Source organism: Diadema antillarum, unplaced genomic scaffold, assembly GCF_040938485.1.
Source record: "Diadema antillarum isolate AM-2024a unplaced genomic scaffold, OU_Dant_1.0 seq00001099_RagTag, whole genome shotgun sequence".
NCBI classification, from domain to species: domain Eukaryota; kingdom Metazoa; phylum Echinodermata; class Echinoidea; order Diadematoida; family Diadematidae; genus Diadema; species Diadema antillarum.
Genome location: NW_027271916.1, coordinates 485,447 through 505,749, shown reverse-complemented (window position 1 = coordinate 505,749; position 20,303 = coordinate 485,447). Strand labels below are relative to the sequence as shown.

The window sequence follows — 20,303 nt, the reverse complement described above, 5'->3', positions numbered from 1 at the left end:
TACCCTTTTGTGTCTGGTTTTCTTATGCAGGTGGCTACCTTGCCCACAGTTTGGCCATCATGACGGATGCAGCTCACCTCCTCAGTGACTTTGCAAGCTTCCTCATCAGCATCTTTTCTCTCTGGGTTGCTAGGAGACCAGCTACAAAGCGCATGTCATTTGGCTACTACCGAGCAGGTACGCAATGCTAGCATTCTGGCTCACATTGATAGCAAGGATTGAGCCATGTAAACTCAGACTTCTACCAGGGAAGTCAACTTTGTTGAAAAGTTGATTTTGATGTAAAGATACGAAATCACGTGGACAACTGAAACACAACAAAATAGTTCAAATTTTATTAACAGTTGAAAATACTGAAGGAAATCATAGAAATTTAGCAATCATTCTGTACAAATGTTGTACACAGATTAGGCAATGCAATCACATTTAATAGTGCCACACAACTGTTCCATTTGTTTTATGTAGACAGATATTGATACACAAGTCAATATTAAAGGCAAGATTACTGCTTGAATTCAAGTCCCCTATTAGCAATTTGGGTGAAAGTTTACTAGTGCATAGTGGAACAGGGTGCCTGAGAGGCTGTGTTGTCTTCACTACATCCAGAATGTGTGAGTTCGATATGAAAGGTCGATGTACGTTTGTTGTAAGCCTCATTAAATTGTATGTTCTGGGGAAACAGAATATTCTACTATGTTCATATTTTCACTAAGCCTGTGTAAAAAGACGAAAATATTCACTTTTTGTGTTATCTGATTTAGATCATGTATTAGTAACACAGATTGTAAGAGTAAATACGACTGTGTAGTCAATTTACACCTGTTCAGATAACAGATTATTTATTGATTTGCAGATGAAACAAAAACCCAGCTTTAGCACTTCAAAATAGAGTTAAAATGTGAGTCATTAATAGAAACAACCAAGGTACAAATGTTAATCAGTATAATCAATGTTAAGTAATTGTTAAAAATACACAATCTGAACAGTAGATATGTTAAGCTTCTTTGTAGAATAAACTTAACAGTTATGATTTAGTGAGAAAGTGATGCATTTCACACAATGTAGTATGTGTCAATAGTCAGCAAAAGTGAGAACACATACAGTATGTGCTCTATTCGTCCAGTTGGACAGACTGGCACTGGTAAATAAATCGTATCCACAAAATGTTCACTTTAATGGTATGCAAAAGAAATCCAGTCAAATGCTAGATTGATAAGGGTGTGATAAGTCTGTTTGTATCCCCAAGAATGATTCTATTGTGCTATTGCCTCACCTCTTACAATGTATGCATTCATTCTCACTCCATGTTTATATCTTGCAGCTTCAATGGCCTCTCATCTCTTCATTTTATTTTTTTATTTGTATATCATGATAAAAACACTTTAGCATGAATGAAGAAAGTAAACATTCGTGTTCGCAATATACAGCCCAAATGTCATTTTACACATGAAACTATGATTTTAACCATACAAATGCTACAAGTGTATGCTTGCCATCAAATTTTATTATAAATTTGTATTTGCCCATTGTACTTTGGCATACAATACAGTATCAATTCCACTGTATGCTAATTATGTGTTGTTGATGCAGCTGTTATTTTTTTGAGAAATGGCATTTACCTGGGTATGGGATTGATATCAAAATGCATACATATGAGTGTTTTTGCCATCAGGCAAAGCACAAAATCACAGACGTGGCAGGAGAAATGGTCCTTACAAAAACATTTTTTTTTTTTTTCAGTTGCTTGAAGTGACATAATATGTGCCATGATTGCACATAATATATTCTAATGATCCTTTTAAGAGTCTATGGATGGCAGCACTTTTTATCTGGGTATAGTGTATATATGTACAACGTACACGTGCATACTGTATAGTGCATATTAAACTTTGAAAGGTTCAGGTTAATAATCATGCTCTTTTTCTAATATCCACTTGAAGCTTAAATATAATGAGATTGTGTGTTCTCTCTCACAGTAACTATCGCTGGGTTTGATAATTCCATCCCACGTGCAAGTCTGTGCATTGTACCATGTCCCTCCTTTTTAGGAGCAAAAGGATTGCCAGTTTATCGAGCAGAAAACATCAAAGTCACCATCAATTGAACAAAACAAAGTTAGATGTGCTGTATTGACCTTTCCCCTTCTCCAGGCTTCTTTAATTCAACCCCTCCCCAACACCCACCTAAATAAAGGACAAGTTCACCTTCGTACACATGTGAATTGAGTGAATGCAGCAATAGAACACACAAGTTTGAGAAAAATCAGACAATATATTTAAAAGTTATGAATTTTGAAAGTTTTTGCGCAATCACTGTTGGATAAGAAGACTTCTTTACAGTTTATGATATCACAGGTTTAGAACGATGAGGAATATACATTGTAAAGAGGTTCTTGTTTTTTGTTTTGGCAAAATCATACTTGTTTAAAGGAGTACACATTGTCTCGACTTGTCACTGACATACAGTGCCAAGGGTAATATTAATCCCCATGCCTTCTGAAACAGGCAAGTCAAGTGCTTTTCAATTATGCAAGAAAGTGAAAACATGTTAAATTTTATTCACATTTTCTTTACTTGTATATTGTTCTACACATGTCACAAGCTATAGTCTTATTATCCAGCGATGGTGGCACTGAAACTTCAAAATTTCTTATCTTTTGAATGGACTGTCCAATTTTCTTCAACCTTTCACAAATGTGTTCTATCAATATTGGTGCATTCTGTCAATTCACATGAAGCTGAACTTATCCTTTAATAATTCATTGTGTGATATGAATTTGATACAATGGGAAGAGAGCAAAAAAAAGAGAGAGAGAGAGAAAGAGAGGGGGGGGGGGGGAAGCAACGTGCGATTGAATTTAATAGCAAATTTGGCTTTTGTGAATTTGTTGAGACTTGTCCGGTACCTGTTCATTTGCTTGTCACTTCTAATACAGTACAATTGTTTGCTGTGTAAACAGCGCATCCATCAAAGTCTTGATGTTCTTGACATCTCTCTGGATTACTTTTAATATACTTCAGCTTTCCTTCTGTGTTATCATCCTCTCATTTCAGAATAAGTGTATTTGAGTCTTCTTTTCATGTGGTTAAATTGTGGGACTCTGTTATTAAAGATAGTTTCTATCAGCGTGAGTGTCATTGCAACATGATTTTTTTCCCCCAGAGCATTAAATGGTGGATTAGACTCTGTCCAAAGTACAATGGTGCTCCTGTTTCAGATGTCGGATCACTACTAAGTTTGCCTTTTGTATTAATGAAGCCACAGATGGAAAAATAGCCAGACTTTATGTACGTATATAAAGCTTACCCTTGTTTGGAAATTCAAGTGGGAAGATAGGATCGTAATCAGTCAAGAAGATTAAATGAATGTGAGCAGACTGAAATGGCATTAAACAAGCTCTACATACATCGTAACATGTAAGAACAATTTGTCTTCCTTTCTCACCATGTGGCACATGATTTATTCATCTGGGTATTCTCTTAAGAGTTATTTACATGACCTCTTCCAAGAAATGCACAATGCAAAACCAATTTGAAAGCATGCTATTGTTTGTTTGGATCATTTGAGGCAACATACATGTGCACCAAAATGGAAGTAAAAAAAGAAAAAAAAAAGAAAAGAAGATGATTGATCATGTGATTATGGGATCTGTATATCGTCAGCCATTCTCTCACATAATATATTGTATCTTTGTTCATTTTATTTTTTGTGTTGAATGTGCATGCAGAGGTGATAGGAGCTGTAATAAGCGTGCTGGTGATATGGATCTTGACGGGGGTCCTGTGCTACCTAGCTGTCCAGAGAATTATGAATCCAGACTACGTCATCCATGCCGACGTCATGCTCATTACTGCTGGCACGGGAGTGGGCATCAACATTATGTGAGCACCACCTCCTTTCATAATTTTTGTTGAACTGGTTAACTCCCTTGACATGTGCAGGTTTACACATGCAAATCTCAGGTAGTAAAGATTGATGTATTGAGTAGTGGAAACATGATAATGTTATACTGTAATTTAAGTGCAAATTTTCATGGTGTTGAAATTTTCACTCATTTGCGCAACCAGAAATCAGTGTAAAAATAAAAGCTCGCAAATATTTTTGCTTGCCATATGTTCCAGTAATTGAAGTCTTGATTCTGCGAAATTAAAAACGCATCAAACTCTACTTAAACCCGACTGAGAGCAAAAAATTAGTCGCATGAAAATATCCACTTTTGCAGTATGGGGTTGCCATTGCTGAAAATGGGTCAAAGGAATACGTACAGCCTTTTTTCTTTTTTTTTACTGCATGTTTTCTACAGTGCAGAAGACTATGTTTTCTTCTGTTTGTGATATTAACATCAATTGAATGTCTTTTTGGTAACATTCATTCCAAATTCACATATTTTTCATTCAATACATTTTTAAGGAAAGTCTGACCTTAATACTTTTCTTGCATATAATACTATAAACTGCACTTTTGTATGTCATTTCCCAGCTAAAAAGTTCATAATTCATTTCTAGTGAGATACAGTGGTGACATCATGTACAGATGTAGCATGATTGAGAAACAGTAACCAATCTTATTGATTGATCTCATGGATCTGTGGTACAAGTGTATTTTGTGCATGTGATTTCTTGTGAATTGTCTAGAATGAATTCAGCCACCTTTTAGCTTTCAAAGGTTACTTGTATGTATCAATACTTTTATGCACACTTGTACATGTAGGTGTGAACAAGAGTACAACTGTATATGATTTGTCTTCTGTCCAGATTAGGAGTGAAACTTATGCTAGCTGTTACTAAGTTATGAAGAGGCGTATTGGCACTTTAGACATAAGAGTCTGTACTGAACGTCACCACAGGAAACACTTTATACACAGAACAATGAGCTTGTGCTCATTACCTTCCCCTCCCCCCCCCCCCCCCCCCCCCCCACGCGGGACTAGTCGGAAAAGGATATCCCAACTTTGCCCCGCAGTTTCATTGTGGGAAGAATGATACTTGAATGCACAAACATTTGTTGCACTTTTTTTATCATGCCTGCAAAATGGTGTCCAATAGTAGGGCCCTAGCAGTATGCATAATACAAAAAAAGGAGAAAAATAGGGATGCACCATACCCAAATACTAACCATAAAAAAACTGCAAAACAAATTTAACAAGTAAATGAGAGAGTGCTGTGAAAAGAAAGATTTTAAATCAGTTTAAAGTGATACAGGCATCTCCCCTTAATACATAAGAAAGTCCTCTGTACTGACAGTTTTCTTTTGTTATGTTTTTTGTTTGGTGCAGGGGGATGGGACGAGATATGAACAGGATAAAGATAAACAAAAATCACACCCAAAGTCAGTGTAAGACTGTAATAGAAGTTTGACTTAATTACATCTGTCTCTTGTAGGTACAGTAGTTGCAGAGATAGACGCCATATATAATAGCAAGTCTAAATTTTTGCAAATCGGGAATTCCCGACGATTTCGTGAGTGGTTAAAATTGCGATCGTGGAGTACAGTGCTGCACAGAAAAATGTGTATGTCCACTTCACATTCTTATCAGGATCAGAGTCAATATTTTTGCATGTCCACAAATTCGCAAATAGCACCTGACTCGTAAAATTGGCGAAAAAGAAAACCTCGTGAAATATTTGGCGTATAACAGTACATTTGGCAGCAGAGTGAAATTTCAATGGACAATGATTTGAAAAAGGTGAGTGGCACTTTCATGACAAACTGCACAGCAAGTACATGTACTACAACATGTGGAAGAGAGATATTTGGAAACAAACTGCATGTACAATATATTGATTGCTTGTTTTGATATCAAAAGTGTGATAGCATGCAGTTTGTAAACTATTGCTCTCTAGTGTCTAGTTTCCACTTCTATTTTACAAAACATGGAATCAATGTAAGACTTCAAAGTAGAATAAAACAATCATTGTTGAGACATAATATTGAATGATGTAAACATTTCAGATGTGTGTGTGATTCAGAATGAGGGTGAGAGTGTGGAAAGGAACAGCAAGAGGCCATTGACCTTTCAAGGCTAAACCCTACAGACAAAATAAGAAAAATGAATCATTCAAAATTTTAATTTTCAATTAAATAAGGTATTACAGAATGATTAGCAACAAGCACACAAATTGTAAATAGGGAACAAAACAATTCAAGGAGACAAGAATGAACAAGAATTCTACAAGGTTTCAAAATGATTTATTGCAATGCTACAGTATGTAACGCTTTGCAACGCTATGTCTATATGTATCTGATAGATGATTTGTGGCTTAAAGGAAAAGTTCACCTTCATAGACATATGTGGTTTGAGTGAATCTAGCAATTAGTAGAACACATCAATGAGAGTTTGAGGAAAATCGGACAATCCGTTCAAAAGTTATGATTTTTTTAAGTTTCTGCACAGTCACGGCTGGATGAGAAGACTACTATAGCTTGTAATGTCATATGAGTACAACTATTTAAAGAAAGTATAAAGAAAATTCAAGATATTCTCACTTTTCTCACATAATAAAAGAACACTCGACTTCTCTCTTTCAGAAGTCAGGGGTAATAATATTACCCTTAACATAAGTCAGTACAGTAGAAGAAATGTGCACTTTATTCAAAAAGTCAAGTTTTGTGAAATTCTCTTTTTATTTTCCGTATACTGTAAAACATGAAATATTCGCGGCATGAATTTTTCGCGAATTGGAGCCGACAGCCTTTTTCGTGGCATGAAATTTTCGCCAAGTGCCACTGGCGTTCAATGCATATAATGTAAACATGGACTTTCGTGTGCATTTTAATTTCGCAAATCTTGGCGCTCGCGAAATTCGCGAAATTAAAGTGCACGCGAAAATTCCTTCTTTTACAGTAGTTGTACGCATGTGGCATCATACACTGTAGTAGTCTTCTCATCCAGCAGTGATTGCACAGATATTTTAAAGATTCATAACTTTTGAACGGATTGTCGGATTTTCCCCAAACTTTCACTGATGTGTTCTACTAATATTGTTGCCTTCACTCAATCCACATGTATATGAAGGTGAACTTGTCCTTTGTGTCCAAGCAGGTTTTCCTCTCACCTCCCTGGTCCAAGAGAGGTATCAGTACATACAGTAGTTTTCTGCAGATGCCTACAACTCTTCATGCAATGTGCAAGTAGTTTAATTTCCAAATGGAAGTGATGACATATGAGAATCAGTGTGCTAGTACATTGTACCATCAGTCAAACATGCTACACACATGTGTAGGAAGTGGTAAGGTGCGCAGTAGTGTTGCGACCATATGGCTCTGGCATGACGTTATACAATGATGTGTAGTCTAAGTAGATGCATTGTCGTTGGAAGTCACTGTTTCAGTAAGACTGGGCAGACAATAGCACTGAAATAACATGCACAGTCAAGGCTGGGAATTAGGAGGCCGTCCTATTGTTTCAGTGTCAATCATCGGTCACAGGCGCTGTGCTGTAATATTTTATGTGAATTACCTTTTCACCCTGAGGAAACAGTATGAATGTGTGCATGTTGCATGTAATTTGCATACAATTTGCATATGTAATGTGCATTAGATTTGCAATTATATGGGCATTGTAGTTCCTTGAACTCCAGAAGCACTGCCGCAGATACAGATAAATACAGATATGACTTCGCAAGACATCAGATTGAGCACATTTTAGATTTGAGTACTCTTGAACTTTTGCTTTCGTTGTTTGCAGGTGTACATGTAAACACATATCAGTGCCTTTTGTCATGAGGTACATATACATACTGTAGACATTGTTATCAAGTGATATTTGAATGTAATGGAGGCAAGAAAAAAATTACCAAAAAACCTGCGTTTGTGTTTTAAAGTATTATGAATTTATTAAACTAGAAAAGTACTTTGAGAGCACATACCTCTGCCAAGCCAGCAACTCATATCCACCCTGGCTTACACGCATGCACTTTTCCAAAATAGAAGCCTTTCATTTATGTCATTGCACGGCACCTTGCCCGAGCAGAGCGCGCTCTTTATTGCGTGTATGTAAACCTCCATTACCTACAGCTTTTGAACCCCATGTTCGTTGACCCTATACGCCAAAAGCTGAAAAATCCTTCAAAATTTTTGTTTAAATCCCTGGAACACAACCAAAATTGAATGAGGTGTTCCTGCTGTCAATATTGATTTTTTTGTGCAAGTTTCATTTTAATCCGTACTCAACTTTTTGAGTTATTGTGCAAACAGACGAACGAACGCTGATGATCACTTAACCTCCTTCCCTGGCGGAGGTAATGATCTTTCAAAGCATGCTATACAAATGACTCATACGATTACACTGTACCTCCAATTGCTATAATATTATTGGCAAATATGCAGTGAATACATGTGATACTAGCAATGCCCTGAGTTGGCAAATAATGCATTAGATGTATGCACTTGATACATATCAATCCAATTACAACCTAATTTTCATATGTTCTGTTGGTGGTGTTGTCATGTACATTTGTATGTATAAGGTACATGCCTTACATAGCGAGTGTTGCCTGTTGTAAATAGCCGCAAAATTCTCAGTAGATTCCAAATTTTGTTGTGACTCATACAGATTTGAGGTACGGGGTGAACACGGTAAGCTACGACTAATTAATGTCCGTCACTGCCCATGATTAATATTTTCATGATTCGCTTTCTTTGCCAACATGACTTGTTGCTAATGTAGTACAGGAAAGGTCCTCAATCTGTGCTGACGTTAATTGGAAATATTCTAAAAACAGCCATCTGTGCCATGTCATGCCAAGTCAAAGCTTGTTGTACAAAATATCTTCAGAAAATTGTATCTTGTTAAATTGACACTATAGATTCTTGAATAGATAACGAAATATTTACTCTGACCCAAATTCAAATCTTGCTTCGTCAGTATTTCTTGCATGAGAGAGATGTAAACACTGTTATTTTCCCTGGATTATTTCTGCAAATCTTTTGTAATTGGAAGTTCGCTGGTCACAAGAGTCTGCCATGAATGTGTGCATACATTTTATTTCAAGTTGATTTGAAATATGTCATTGTTCATTTCCCCCAGACAAATATCAATGAACATTATGATATTGATACATACACATGTTGTGAATTTGTATGTTTTGATCAATATCATTTATACTGTGTAAACTGCATTGCATGTTGACTTGTATTCCGAAATAGGCATTGTACATTGTACCTACAATGTACATTGTACATGTCCCTTGATATCTTTTGTTGCAAACACGTATCAACTTTGTATTGTTAAATGCCAGAAGAAATAGTTAATATTTTTTTTCAAAACAAGTACACTTTCAAGGGTCATTTGCATATTTTATTTACTAGCTAACAATGTATGTTCCGCATAATTTGAAGAATGAGGTTTCCCCTCTCTCCCCACTCCCAACAAAAATGAGGAATGTTAACTTGATATGAAAATACACCGAGTATCATGAGCTGACTTCTTTGTAACTTAATCTCTCCATGGTTTGCTAAACATCTTGTATTTGAGTTGTTTTGAACATTTTTATAATGTTATTTGAAATCATAATGCCAAATTCCCCAAACCATATGTTATTCTCATATTTCTTTGCTATGTCTTAGATTGTATGTTTGGTAATACAGGGCAACAGAGAGTATTGAAAGATTAAGTTGAATGGAAATGGGTTCTTTGGCCTAGTTGACTGGAGGACTCAAGATGCCAGTGCGTGGAATAACATTTCAAGAGGTCACAACCTGTGATCAGTTACACTGCACTTTTTGGGGGTATAATGTACAATGTACTTTCAACAAGGAAAATAAAATGGAAATTTGTAGAAATATATTTCAAACAAAGACTGTGATATAAATAGAAATCAGTGAAATCGCAACAAAGTACAATATGTGTTTATAAACGCTTGAGGAAGGTCAGCTGGGCATAAAACTGGTTTCTAAAGCTCGGCTCAATTTCAACTTTCTAATCGAAACAAAAGACTGTTTTTGTGAAAAAAAGGCATATGATATTGTACATCCATTGATGTGCAGATTTTGGCAAATATGCTTTTTTTTAACAAGTTGTGTTATTTGTTCCACTTACAAGAAACGTCATGGATGCTCTAGACATATTATGTAACAAAGAAGGTTAAGGTTTTATGCATACACTTGACCCCATGGAGCCTGGCAACATAATTACATGTACCATTTTTATTCCATGGACTGCTTTCCTCATAGAAGTACATGTATTGCAGCTGTTCAAGCTAGCAAGCTTTTCATCTTTAAAAACTTCCCAGTAAGCAACTAAAATTGTGTTTCCTTAATTGGTAAATTGGTAAATTAGAGCTACAGACACAGTGACTATGATATCGTATTGTATTCATTACCTCCGCCAAGGGAGGAGGTTATGTTTTCGTTACCGTTGGTTTGTTTGTTAGTTAGTTAGTTAGTTACATGTAGTTCGTTTGTGCGTGTGCAAAATAGCTCAAAAAGTAGTAAACGGATTATGATGAAACTTGCAGGAAAGGTTGAGAATGACACAAGTAACAAACAATTAACTTTTGGTAGTGATCCGAGAATTTTGGGGGAATTTATGAAGGATTTTTGATATTTTGGCAGGTAGGGTCAATGAACTTGGAAGTTCAGGCTGCGCGTATTAAGGTTTGCATGCCCGCACTAAAGTGCATGCTCTAGTTTCTGGTAGGGCGAGGCGCGCGGTGCAGTTGAGGGTTTATGATGTAACAAAGGCTTCTATATTGGGAAATCTGGCAACTTTCAGCACACAATGCTATGAGTACGTGTGGATGGAAATTACTGATATCTATGGAAGAACAAGATCAGAAGTGGAAATGAGCTGCATGCTTAGCGGAGGTCTGCGCTCTCAAAGTGCTTCTCTAGTTTGTTTTCTTTCATTTGCTTGCCATATATGCATCACAGATTAGCAATTGTACTTCAATCTGGTGGTGGCCATCTGCACAGTCATGGGGGCGGGAGAGGACATCACCACCTACCAGATGAGGAGGATGGTGCAACAGAGGGAGAACAGCATGCAAAGAAGAACAAGCAGAAGAATCTCAATGTGAGGGCAGCATTCATCCATGTCATCGGCGATCTGATTCAGAGTATTGGAGTATTGATAGCAGCTGGCATCATCAAAGCAAACGTGAGTGTGTCATGGTAACAAGTCTAGTTGCAAATCTTTGGAAGGCATGGCATACATTGTAATTCCAGTCTGACTTCGAACAGATAGCGGTACATTTTGTTGGTGGTGGTGTCCTTGGCTACTTGTATTGCAAAGTTAAGAGCTCTTGCTAAAAGTTCATGGGATTCCCATAACCCAATTTATACACAAATTTATACACAAAGTTTGGCACAGGTGTGCTCCTGCAGTGCTTTGACCCCCCTCCCCCACCCTAACCCTAGCACCCCCCCCCCCCAAAAAAAAAAAGAAAAAAAAAACTGTTCATACAGACAATCAGTGCTCACTAAGACCACACACAAGAGAGGGACATACCCCGACTTAGTATCATGGTGATCTTCTAACATATTTCTAACATCTAAAATACATGCACAGTGCCCACGGCACTCCACTTCTGGATGGCACTAAACATTGATGACCATTTACTGATAAGAGCACTCCTGAACCTAGGCTTTGAGAGGGGTGTAGCTCTTGAAACACTTCAGGGCCCAGTTGCCTGTACATACTAGTCATAAGTATCGGATTATGTACAAATATACATACACAATTTAGAGTGCTCCTGGAGTGCTCTAAAGTCCATATACACGTATATATTGTGTAATCTATGAATGGGATGCATTATGTCATCTTATTTTCAGAGAGGTCTGTAAAACCGGGGCACTACTGTGTGAGTTACTAGCCAGTGATTTATCATTAATTTGTCAAGAGAAAATTCACGTAAAGTATGCGACATACCCGCCATAAAACAAATGCTAATAAGACTATTCTTAACAGTCTTAATCATAGGCATTTAAAAAAAAAAAAAAAAATCTTTAAGGTTTCCAAGGATGTGGAGCTCTTAGTAGTAGAATGCTTCACGGTGCACCACATCTTTCTTGGGTCGGTATGTGACTCTGAAAAGTATGCATTCATGTTCAAAATTGCGTGGATGACTATGATATATTGTAGAAGTCTGTTTGGGGTTGTTTTCAAGGTTTTTATACAGGATGCTCAAATCATTTTGTAGAATATCTTAATCTTAAAGGTCCTGTTTACCTTTGGGAGGAGTGATTTTGAAAATGTTCAAGATATCACATTTGATGCACATGTGTAGGTCAGTTGTATCACAAGACATCCTATCATATAGAAATTTCACAATGAAACCCAAAAGATGAGGAGATATCACTATTTTTCTCAATAAACCGTAGCTGTAGACAGTTTAGTCTGGAAACATTTTATAAGAACTGTTGTTCACATTTTGTATAATTAACATTGATTATTTTGATTCAAATTTTTACATTGGTTGTTTCTACCCCTAACTCACATTTTAGAATTATTTTGAAGTACTAATTCTGGGTTTTTATTTCATCTGCAAATGGTGAATTATGCCATTAATTTACACCTATGGAGTACACAAAGTCCATCCACATTGGCATGATGTTCAGCTCAACCAGTGGAGCACCCATCCACTGGTACAGGGAAGTACAATGTGTACCTTAATGGAGAGAGGAACATGGTAGATATATTGACTTGCTCATTCACACAAGTGTTGTAATGGGACTTGAATTCTACACCTTATGGTTGAAGAGGGTTGTGTGCCGGCCAAGAACCCTTCTACCATCAACAAATGTATCGCCCCACCGAATTAAAGATTTGAAGGAGATTTATGGGAAGGCCTGCGTGAGGTATCAGACAAATTACAATGTTGTCCTGTGCTGGTATTTGTCACTAAAGATGAATATTTGAGTCCAACAGGTCAAAGGTTCACTGGGACCAACACATGGAGGCTGATACTCCGAAAGCTTGTATGTAGAGTCCTTTTCACACTGATAAAGAAACTTGATTGCAGTGCTGAAATACAGTTACGATTACCATTACAATTTGGATTATCATTCATACAAATGACCAAGGGAGGCTTCATGAATTCTGCGGTTTTTGATTTCAGGGCAAGGAGAAGAGGTGTGGCTTTTTACTGAGTTCCAATCAGTCATTCTCGAGGAGTGAGTAGCGCAGCCTTTGACTGCAGTGTGAGCATTTGGCGAGCAGGGTTTTCCTGTGGGAATAGTTGGAAGTTCACCGTAAGCCCCGCCCCCCAAAAAACATGATTTGGGGGTCAAACTGGGTACACAACTGTTTTATTGCATAATTCTGGAAAATAGTGATTAGAAAGCACCTACTGACCATCATTTCAGTGATGGCTAGAATTTTTATTCAGATCACCCTGCGTGATACCAGTTTGCATTCACACAGCCAAAATGCATCATTTGAATCACGATGCATTATTACAGTCGTGCTTCAAATTACGTACTCTTGGTACGTGTGAAAACATTTAAGGCCCTAGAATCTGATAAAACCTTTTATACAGGCTCATATCCTCTGTTATATGTTTGGCTGGTACTTTGGTCCAAATTTACTTTGGTGATAAGTGATACCTTGAATGGGACTAATTGTCTGAAACGAACGAGCACTGACTGACTATTATTTGAATGATGGCTGGCATCACTTTAATCGTGATTGTAATGATGCATCATTACAGTCGTGCTTCAATTTACGCATTCTCTGTACGTGTGAAAACACTTAAAGCCTTATGATCTGATAAAACCTTTCACACAGGCTCATATCCTCTGTTATATGTTTGGCTGGTACTTTGGTCCAAATTTACTTTGGAGATAAATGATACTTTGAGTGGTGCTAATTGTCTGAAACGAACTCTGAGCAAAGCAATGCATTTTACGAGGGATGATACCTGTTTAATAGTGAGATAAGAAGTGAGTTCTTGTTCACTGAGGGATGAAAGGTCATTCAGAAGTATTGTTGATGTTCACACATCTCATGTGTGTATATAAGTGTGTATTATACAGTGGAATTAGTCCACCACAGAACAGATGAAATACATACACATGCATCAAAGCAGTAACCCTGCATCACAAAACCACCAAAAAGTCACCTGACATGAATTTTGGAAGAGCAGAGTATAAGTTTTAAAATGGGATTTTCCTAACTTATCTAAATAATGGAAAGAAAGCACACACTATGGCAGTGTGTTTACTGAGAAAAGAGACTATGTAGTTAAGGGTTTATTCAACTACTTATCTCACCAAGCTGTGGATCTGTGTGATGACTGGGACAAACACAGGATGTAAATCTCCATAGTAACCTCACTGAAGGGATAATCAGATTAACATTTTTGCAGTCTATTTGCAGATTCTACACTTGTATTCATGACTATATGCAACCAACTTTCAGAGCAGTATCATCATCCTTTTAACCCTAAAAAGACTGGGCTATTTTGGTAGCTCGAAAGACTGGGGGGGGGGGCCTAAAGGGCCCCCCCTTAAGATCTCGGCCGTGGATCGCGCAATCGCCGCGGAAATTTGCACAATGGTAGTGTGCGATGTAATCTGCAAGGTCGTATATTCAAATTTTACAAAATAGTCTTCTTTTATTTTATTTTGATTAATTATGCTAATTTATGCAAGAAATCAGACTCTTTGATCTAAATCAGTAAATTAAGCTCCAAAAGTGCTCATTTTTGTTCTAATTATTCTTTGTGGCATTCTTAGCAAATGCACTTGAAAAAAATTCGGTATCAAAATTAATTTCTTATTTATGTTATTGTTTTATGAATTTCTTATGTATTTCTTTGTTTTTTCGACCTTTCGTTTTCGTTGTTTTTTTAAATAAAATTTGTGGCAGACACTTTTTGAAGCATAATACTCCTAAAACAAATTATAAATTTAGCCATTGAGAGTAAAAATAAGCATATTTATATGAACCATGTGAAAAAACTCAGTTTGCATTGACTTTGTACACACAATCACATTTTTGAGCCATTTTCGGCCTCACGTGCATGTACAAAAAGTAATGTAAATTCAGAACCGTACCCCCGGGCGTCACAAATTTGGTGTCAAAATGTGCGGGAAGCTCGAAAGAAAAAAGTCATAGAACATCGCGGCGAGAGCATTGCGTGTTGCAGAGTAATCGCGCGAAATGTTGAGGGGGGTCTTTTAGGCCCCCCCCCCCCCCCCCCCCAGTCTTTTTAGGGTTGAAGGATGGAGGTTTGGAGGGTTTTTTTTAAAGAAACAAAAAGGGGTATTTTAAGGCATATCATTGCCTAATGACACTATTCTAAAAAAAAAAAAGAGTTAAATGAAAGCTGCAAAAACACAGTTTCCCATTCGTGCTATGATCCGAAACTTATGAATTTCATAGGAGAAGAAGTGCTCTTTTAGAAAATATAAAAAACTCAAGATTAACGTAGTTGATAGATTTCACTTATTTTGAGACTTCACTTTATATCAAGCTGTGCAACTTTTTGTTGGTTTTGTGATGCATGGTCACAGCTGCAACCTTTGTGTACATGGTCTTGAATGTTTTGAATGTGGGCTGTCACAAAAGTTCCTTGTACACAAAATGTGTTATTACCCACGATTTAGCTTCAAAAATATCTTTTTGTCAGAAAGAAAAAAATATATAGCTAGTTGGCATTTAATCTACTTGTTGTAAGCATTACGATGCTAGCATAAGTTCTCTAGATTTGAAATGTTCAGCTAGTAGCCTTCTACAGAGCTTTGACGTTTATATCAAATTGTTATCAGTGATCGGGTTATAGTGCTGTTGACACAGCCACCGGCATTAGTGGCTGGGCCAAGCCAAGCTGAAGTTTGACACCCGACTAAAAATGGGTCATTCATATTTATGGAAGAGCCTGGCCCATTCTGAGCTGAGCTCACACCAGCTGACAGTGTCAACAGGGCTTTTAATAGATGTTATGATGTTTGAACAGCGGTCTTGATATTGATATCTCAGTGTGAAATGAAAAACAGAACTATGCACCCTGTGAATGATGGATCTATAATTGCACATTTCCGTAGGTAATGATATGATTATTATGAGTCTTGTTTCATACTGATGTGAAAGTGAGTTTGATGACTTGAAGATGTCTACATCACACATTTAATTGCTCTTGACTTTCTGTTATTTTTTTTTTTCCATGACAGCCTGAGTACAAGATAGCCGATCCAATATGTACATTCCTCTTTTCCATCCTGGTGCTGATCACAACCATGACCGTCTTACGTGATGCCATGAACGTTTTAATGGAAGGTGAGTTCTCATTTTCCAAATGTCATCTTTACTGTGCTCTTCTGGTTGCTACAAATGTCAGAGTTTAGTAATGAAAATATTCAGCAATATTTGTGTTTTGTTTATTTGGGGTTTTTTTTTGGTCATGCATTTGTAGTTGGAGGGTATTATACAAGGACTAGAGTACAGAGTAGAACAATTTGTGACTTATCTGACTAGTGACCAGAATGCAAATGATATTTTCTCATGTAGTTTCAACTTTTGGCAAGAACAATAACAGCAAAAAACCTTGTGTTTCTTCAAGTTCAGAGGTCAGTTTAAGACCTTACGTACTGTATACGCTATAATTTTCGCATACATAAATTTTCGCGAATTGCCGCTGTCACACATTTTCGCGAGTGGTTAAATTCGCGATTGGGGGACCAGAGAAAATATGAAGTGGCAAAGAAAGTGTGAATTTTCAACTTACTAGCATATAAGAATGATACTAGTTATACACTGCATGAAAAAAACTTACCAAACTCTGCGATCTAGTGAGTTAGAATTCAACATTTTTGAAGTGGTTAAGTCCATCGCGCTAGATTTCTGACGAGTGGTCCCCTTGCGATAATGGATTTGCTCTCTACAGTATTCGTAAGTAGACTTGGACGTGCGTAAACAAGCTTAGCCAGTATGGTCTGTTCGGTAAGCCGTGACATTATACTAGTACTGAAATGTTTGTATCATCAAGGCAAGGGATTCATTTTGGAAGGTAATATTTTCGCGTGTTGTTAATTTCGCGAGGCTCCCGACTCGCGAAATTCGCGAAAATAAAACCCCCGCGAAATATATAGCGTATACAGTATATGTAAGTCATCGGTTTACTGTGCTAAATGAATGGACACAGGATCTGGGATGTTTGTGGTTCTTTTTGAAGGTAGATTAGTTGATAACTACATTTTAAGAGGAGGATGAAAGGAGCTTGGGAACCAAGTCAGGTGTTGGTGAAATGTATCACAAGCAATGTATTATGTATCCATCATTTCAAATTACGTCATTTCCTTTATCCCTCTCCGTTTGCTCGAAATGATAAGGCAAACCATCAGCTGACAGTTTGAGAGTTTACGTAGGTTAATATTCTGCTTTTGAACGATATATGTTCATCGAGACAGGATGTGTAGAATTATCAGACACATCCATGCATGCTCACATACTTCATGAACATACAACTGCATACAAGTATTATTGACAGCACATGGAACCGGTTAACCGTGCAGAATGATCTGCATCCACATATCCAGATCTAATGTATTTGTTGTGTTGTTAAATCATAGGGGTACCAAGGCACATAAAGTATGCACAGCTGAGAGAAGACCTGGACAAGGTGCCCGGGGTGAGAATGGCACACAGCCTTCACGTTTGGAGTCTGACAACAAGCAGAGCTGCCATGGCAGTGCACCTAGCTGTGGGTAAGTCTAAACAATGCACAGTGGTGGTCCCTCTCCATGAGAAACTGGTGTTGCCTAACTCTCCGAATCTATTGTATATAATTTTGTCACTTCCCACTTTACCATCAGTATCAACATTTTGCATTCCATTGGTCACACTCCTTTATTTCACTGATTGGTGCTGACCAAGAAAAAAAAAATGTATTTTTGTTTCATATTCTGTATGTTTCTGTATGGTCATGGCTGGGAAAAGAAAAGAAAAATCCTTTTTCACTACCAGAAATATCTCCATGTGACTTGCTACACACCTGTGTCCAAAAAACAAAAGGAGGTCGTTTGTAGACCTACATTGTATGATGCAAATTGGATGTGCTGTAATATGCCATAAATAGAGTTCATATCTGATCTGGAGTTCGGATGTACATGTACATTGTGTAGGTGTGTGGCACATAATTATGTCTTGGGGAGCTACTCCCTCCCCCCGTTTGCTTTATACAATTCACTACAGGCATGACTGGCAGTATACAGTAACCAGTAGCCATATAGACAAGTGGTGCTTTGTGGGCAATGTGTGCTGAGTGCATTATCGAAACACTTCCCAGTGGACTTTACTCTGCCCAGATATGGACACTTCTGAAGTTTAAGTGCCAAGACATGGCAGCTGCTCTATACCAGAACTTTGTTTATGGGCACAGATTGCTATCTTGGGATGGGGGATGAACTTTTCATAGTTTGTATGTGTTGGAGTGATAATCATCATTTTGAATATTTGCTTTCTGTCAGGGACCACTGAGGGAGTTTTCTTTGGGAATTGTACACAAACATTCACTCTTGACTTCAAGCTGTAACCAGTTTTCAAGAGTTTTGTTACAAAAGGAGGTGGTATTGATTGTGTTTTCCATCTGTTTTCGTACAGTTTCATCAAGAGTAGCTCTTGATTGTTCATGACCTACAATGTAGCTGTCATCCATTTCTCTCTCACTTTTTTCTCCCCTCCAATACAGATGCAGAGACAAACAATGAGACAGTGCTGAAGATGGCATCCAAAATGGTCCGCAAAAAATATGACATCCATTTCACAACAATACAAGTGGAGCTTTACCAACATGCTGTCATGCGGAATTGTGTCAGATGCATACAGCCTTGCTAGTAGAGTGTGTAGCATCAGCGGTCAGTGTCACTCTTGCCATCTAATGGACAAGATTTTGATTTATTTTTGTACTACATTGACACTCATACTCTATCAGCAGGATGCCTCGTACATCTCAAAATCCCTGTGCATTCCTATTGCATCAGAAGGTTGGACACTCAGCTGAAAATGTGTGTGAAGTGTGTAGCCAAACTTTCACTGTTCTTGCACGATGTGTACTCCTGCAGAGAGTGGCTAATGAACCTTAGCAAATTTACAAGGTAAAAATTAAGCATTAATTATGCAGTCTGCTTGGTCTGGGCCTGCATGCATGGAGCTGACTGTCAGCTGCAGTTATAAACTGCGAGTAGATCAACAGATGATGATACACCGCAAAGACTTTGCATTTTTAAATGCAAAAAATTAAATGAAAACAAAGTTGATAATCTTGAGGTTTCTTTCTTCTCAGTGCAGCTTTCTCCCCTCAAACAACTCACAAATTATTAGTTTTTTTTGTTTATTATATAGATATATATATCATTATATGGACACATATGCAAGTAATGTTTAGAGAGAGAAATGTTCAAAGGCAGTATGGAATGAGAAGGCAGGGTTTAGTTTTAATTCAGACTCTATCTATATCTGAGAAGTCATACGTGCCTACTACGCATTTTCAATCATTCTGCGCATTATATATCTTGCTTTGATACTCTGTTCCACATTTATGAAATGTATATCTAGATAGAGGGCTGTACCAATGAGCATCTGTTCAAAGTAAAATTGTATTGATAAAATGTTAGCAAACCTCCATCACAAATACTGCATGCATGTTCACACTTTTAATGTTAACCTCCAAGCACAGTGAAATAATGCCTTTCAAAGCACCACCTACACGTATGCTCATATTTTGCAATGGTGCTGCATTGACACAACTCTATCTTCCGAAGAGCTGCGGCTGACATATTGCAGCCGATTCCATTCTTCCATTTCTGAAATAAAAGACGTAGCCTCTCCGTGTCCTGTTGATACAGGAACCTCTCATTATAGCCAGTGCATTGGCACGGAGAAATTTATTTATGATATCAAAATAATGTAATATTAAGGACAAAATGTCATTGAATTATGAAAGAATCTCGAAAATTGGACTACTAATTTACTTCATCGTGACAAGGTTTTGTTATAACAGTTACCAATGTTCTTTATAAGTCTTCTTCTTTGTACAGAGAAACCCTGTTATGACGAGGCGGCCAGGACCATCAATGTTACTTGTTACAATTGGTAACTCATTGTAAATATGTTTCAAAAAAGACCAGCCAAAAACAGTAATGGTGCCAACATAATTGTGTTTCTTACATCTCAGTAACAGCTTGCCAATGACAATGGGATATAATTTATTTCAAAACTTGAATGTACTTAAGAAATAAAAGTAAGAAATCCTCTGTAGAGTAAAGAAGCAATATTGCCTTCTGCAATAATCCCAGAAGGCTTAAAAGGCATACTTTATTTTCTGTCAATTTCTGGCTCTACTGGTATATAAGTTATTGCATTC

The 20,303-nt window shown here is 37.4% G+C and overlaps 1 protein-coding gene across 1 annotated transcript in view; it reads left to right on the top strand.

Annotated features, from left to right (window-relative positions):
• The window catches only part of LOC139743642 (proton-coupled zinc antiporter SLC30A2-like), a 34,457-nt gene extending 14,827 nt beyond the window's left edge, over positions 1-19,630 (top strand). The window contains exons 2-7 of the mRNA XM_071654110.1: positions 31-177; positions 3,728-3,881; positions 10,873-11,098; positions 16,114-16,219; positions 17,512-17,646; positions 18,630-19,630. Coding sequence (XP_071510211.1) covers positions 31-177; positions 3,728-3,881; positions 10,873-11,098; positions 16,114-16,219; positions 17,512-17,646; positions 18,630-18,775 — 914 coding nt within the window. The 3' untranslated portion in view covers positions 18,776-19,630. The remainder of the gene's footprint in view (positions 1-30; positions 178-3,727; positions 3,882-10,872; positions 11,099-16,113; positions 16,220-17,511; positions 17,647-18,629) is intronic.
• The last annotated feature ends 673 nt before the right edge of the window (positions 19,631-20,303 follow it).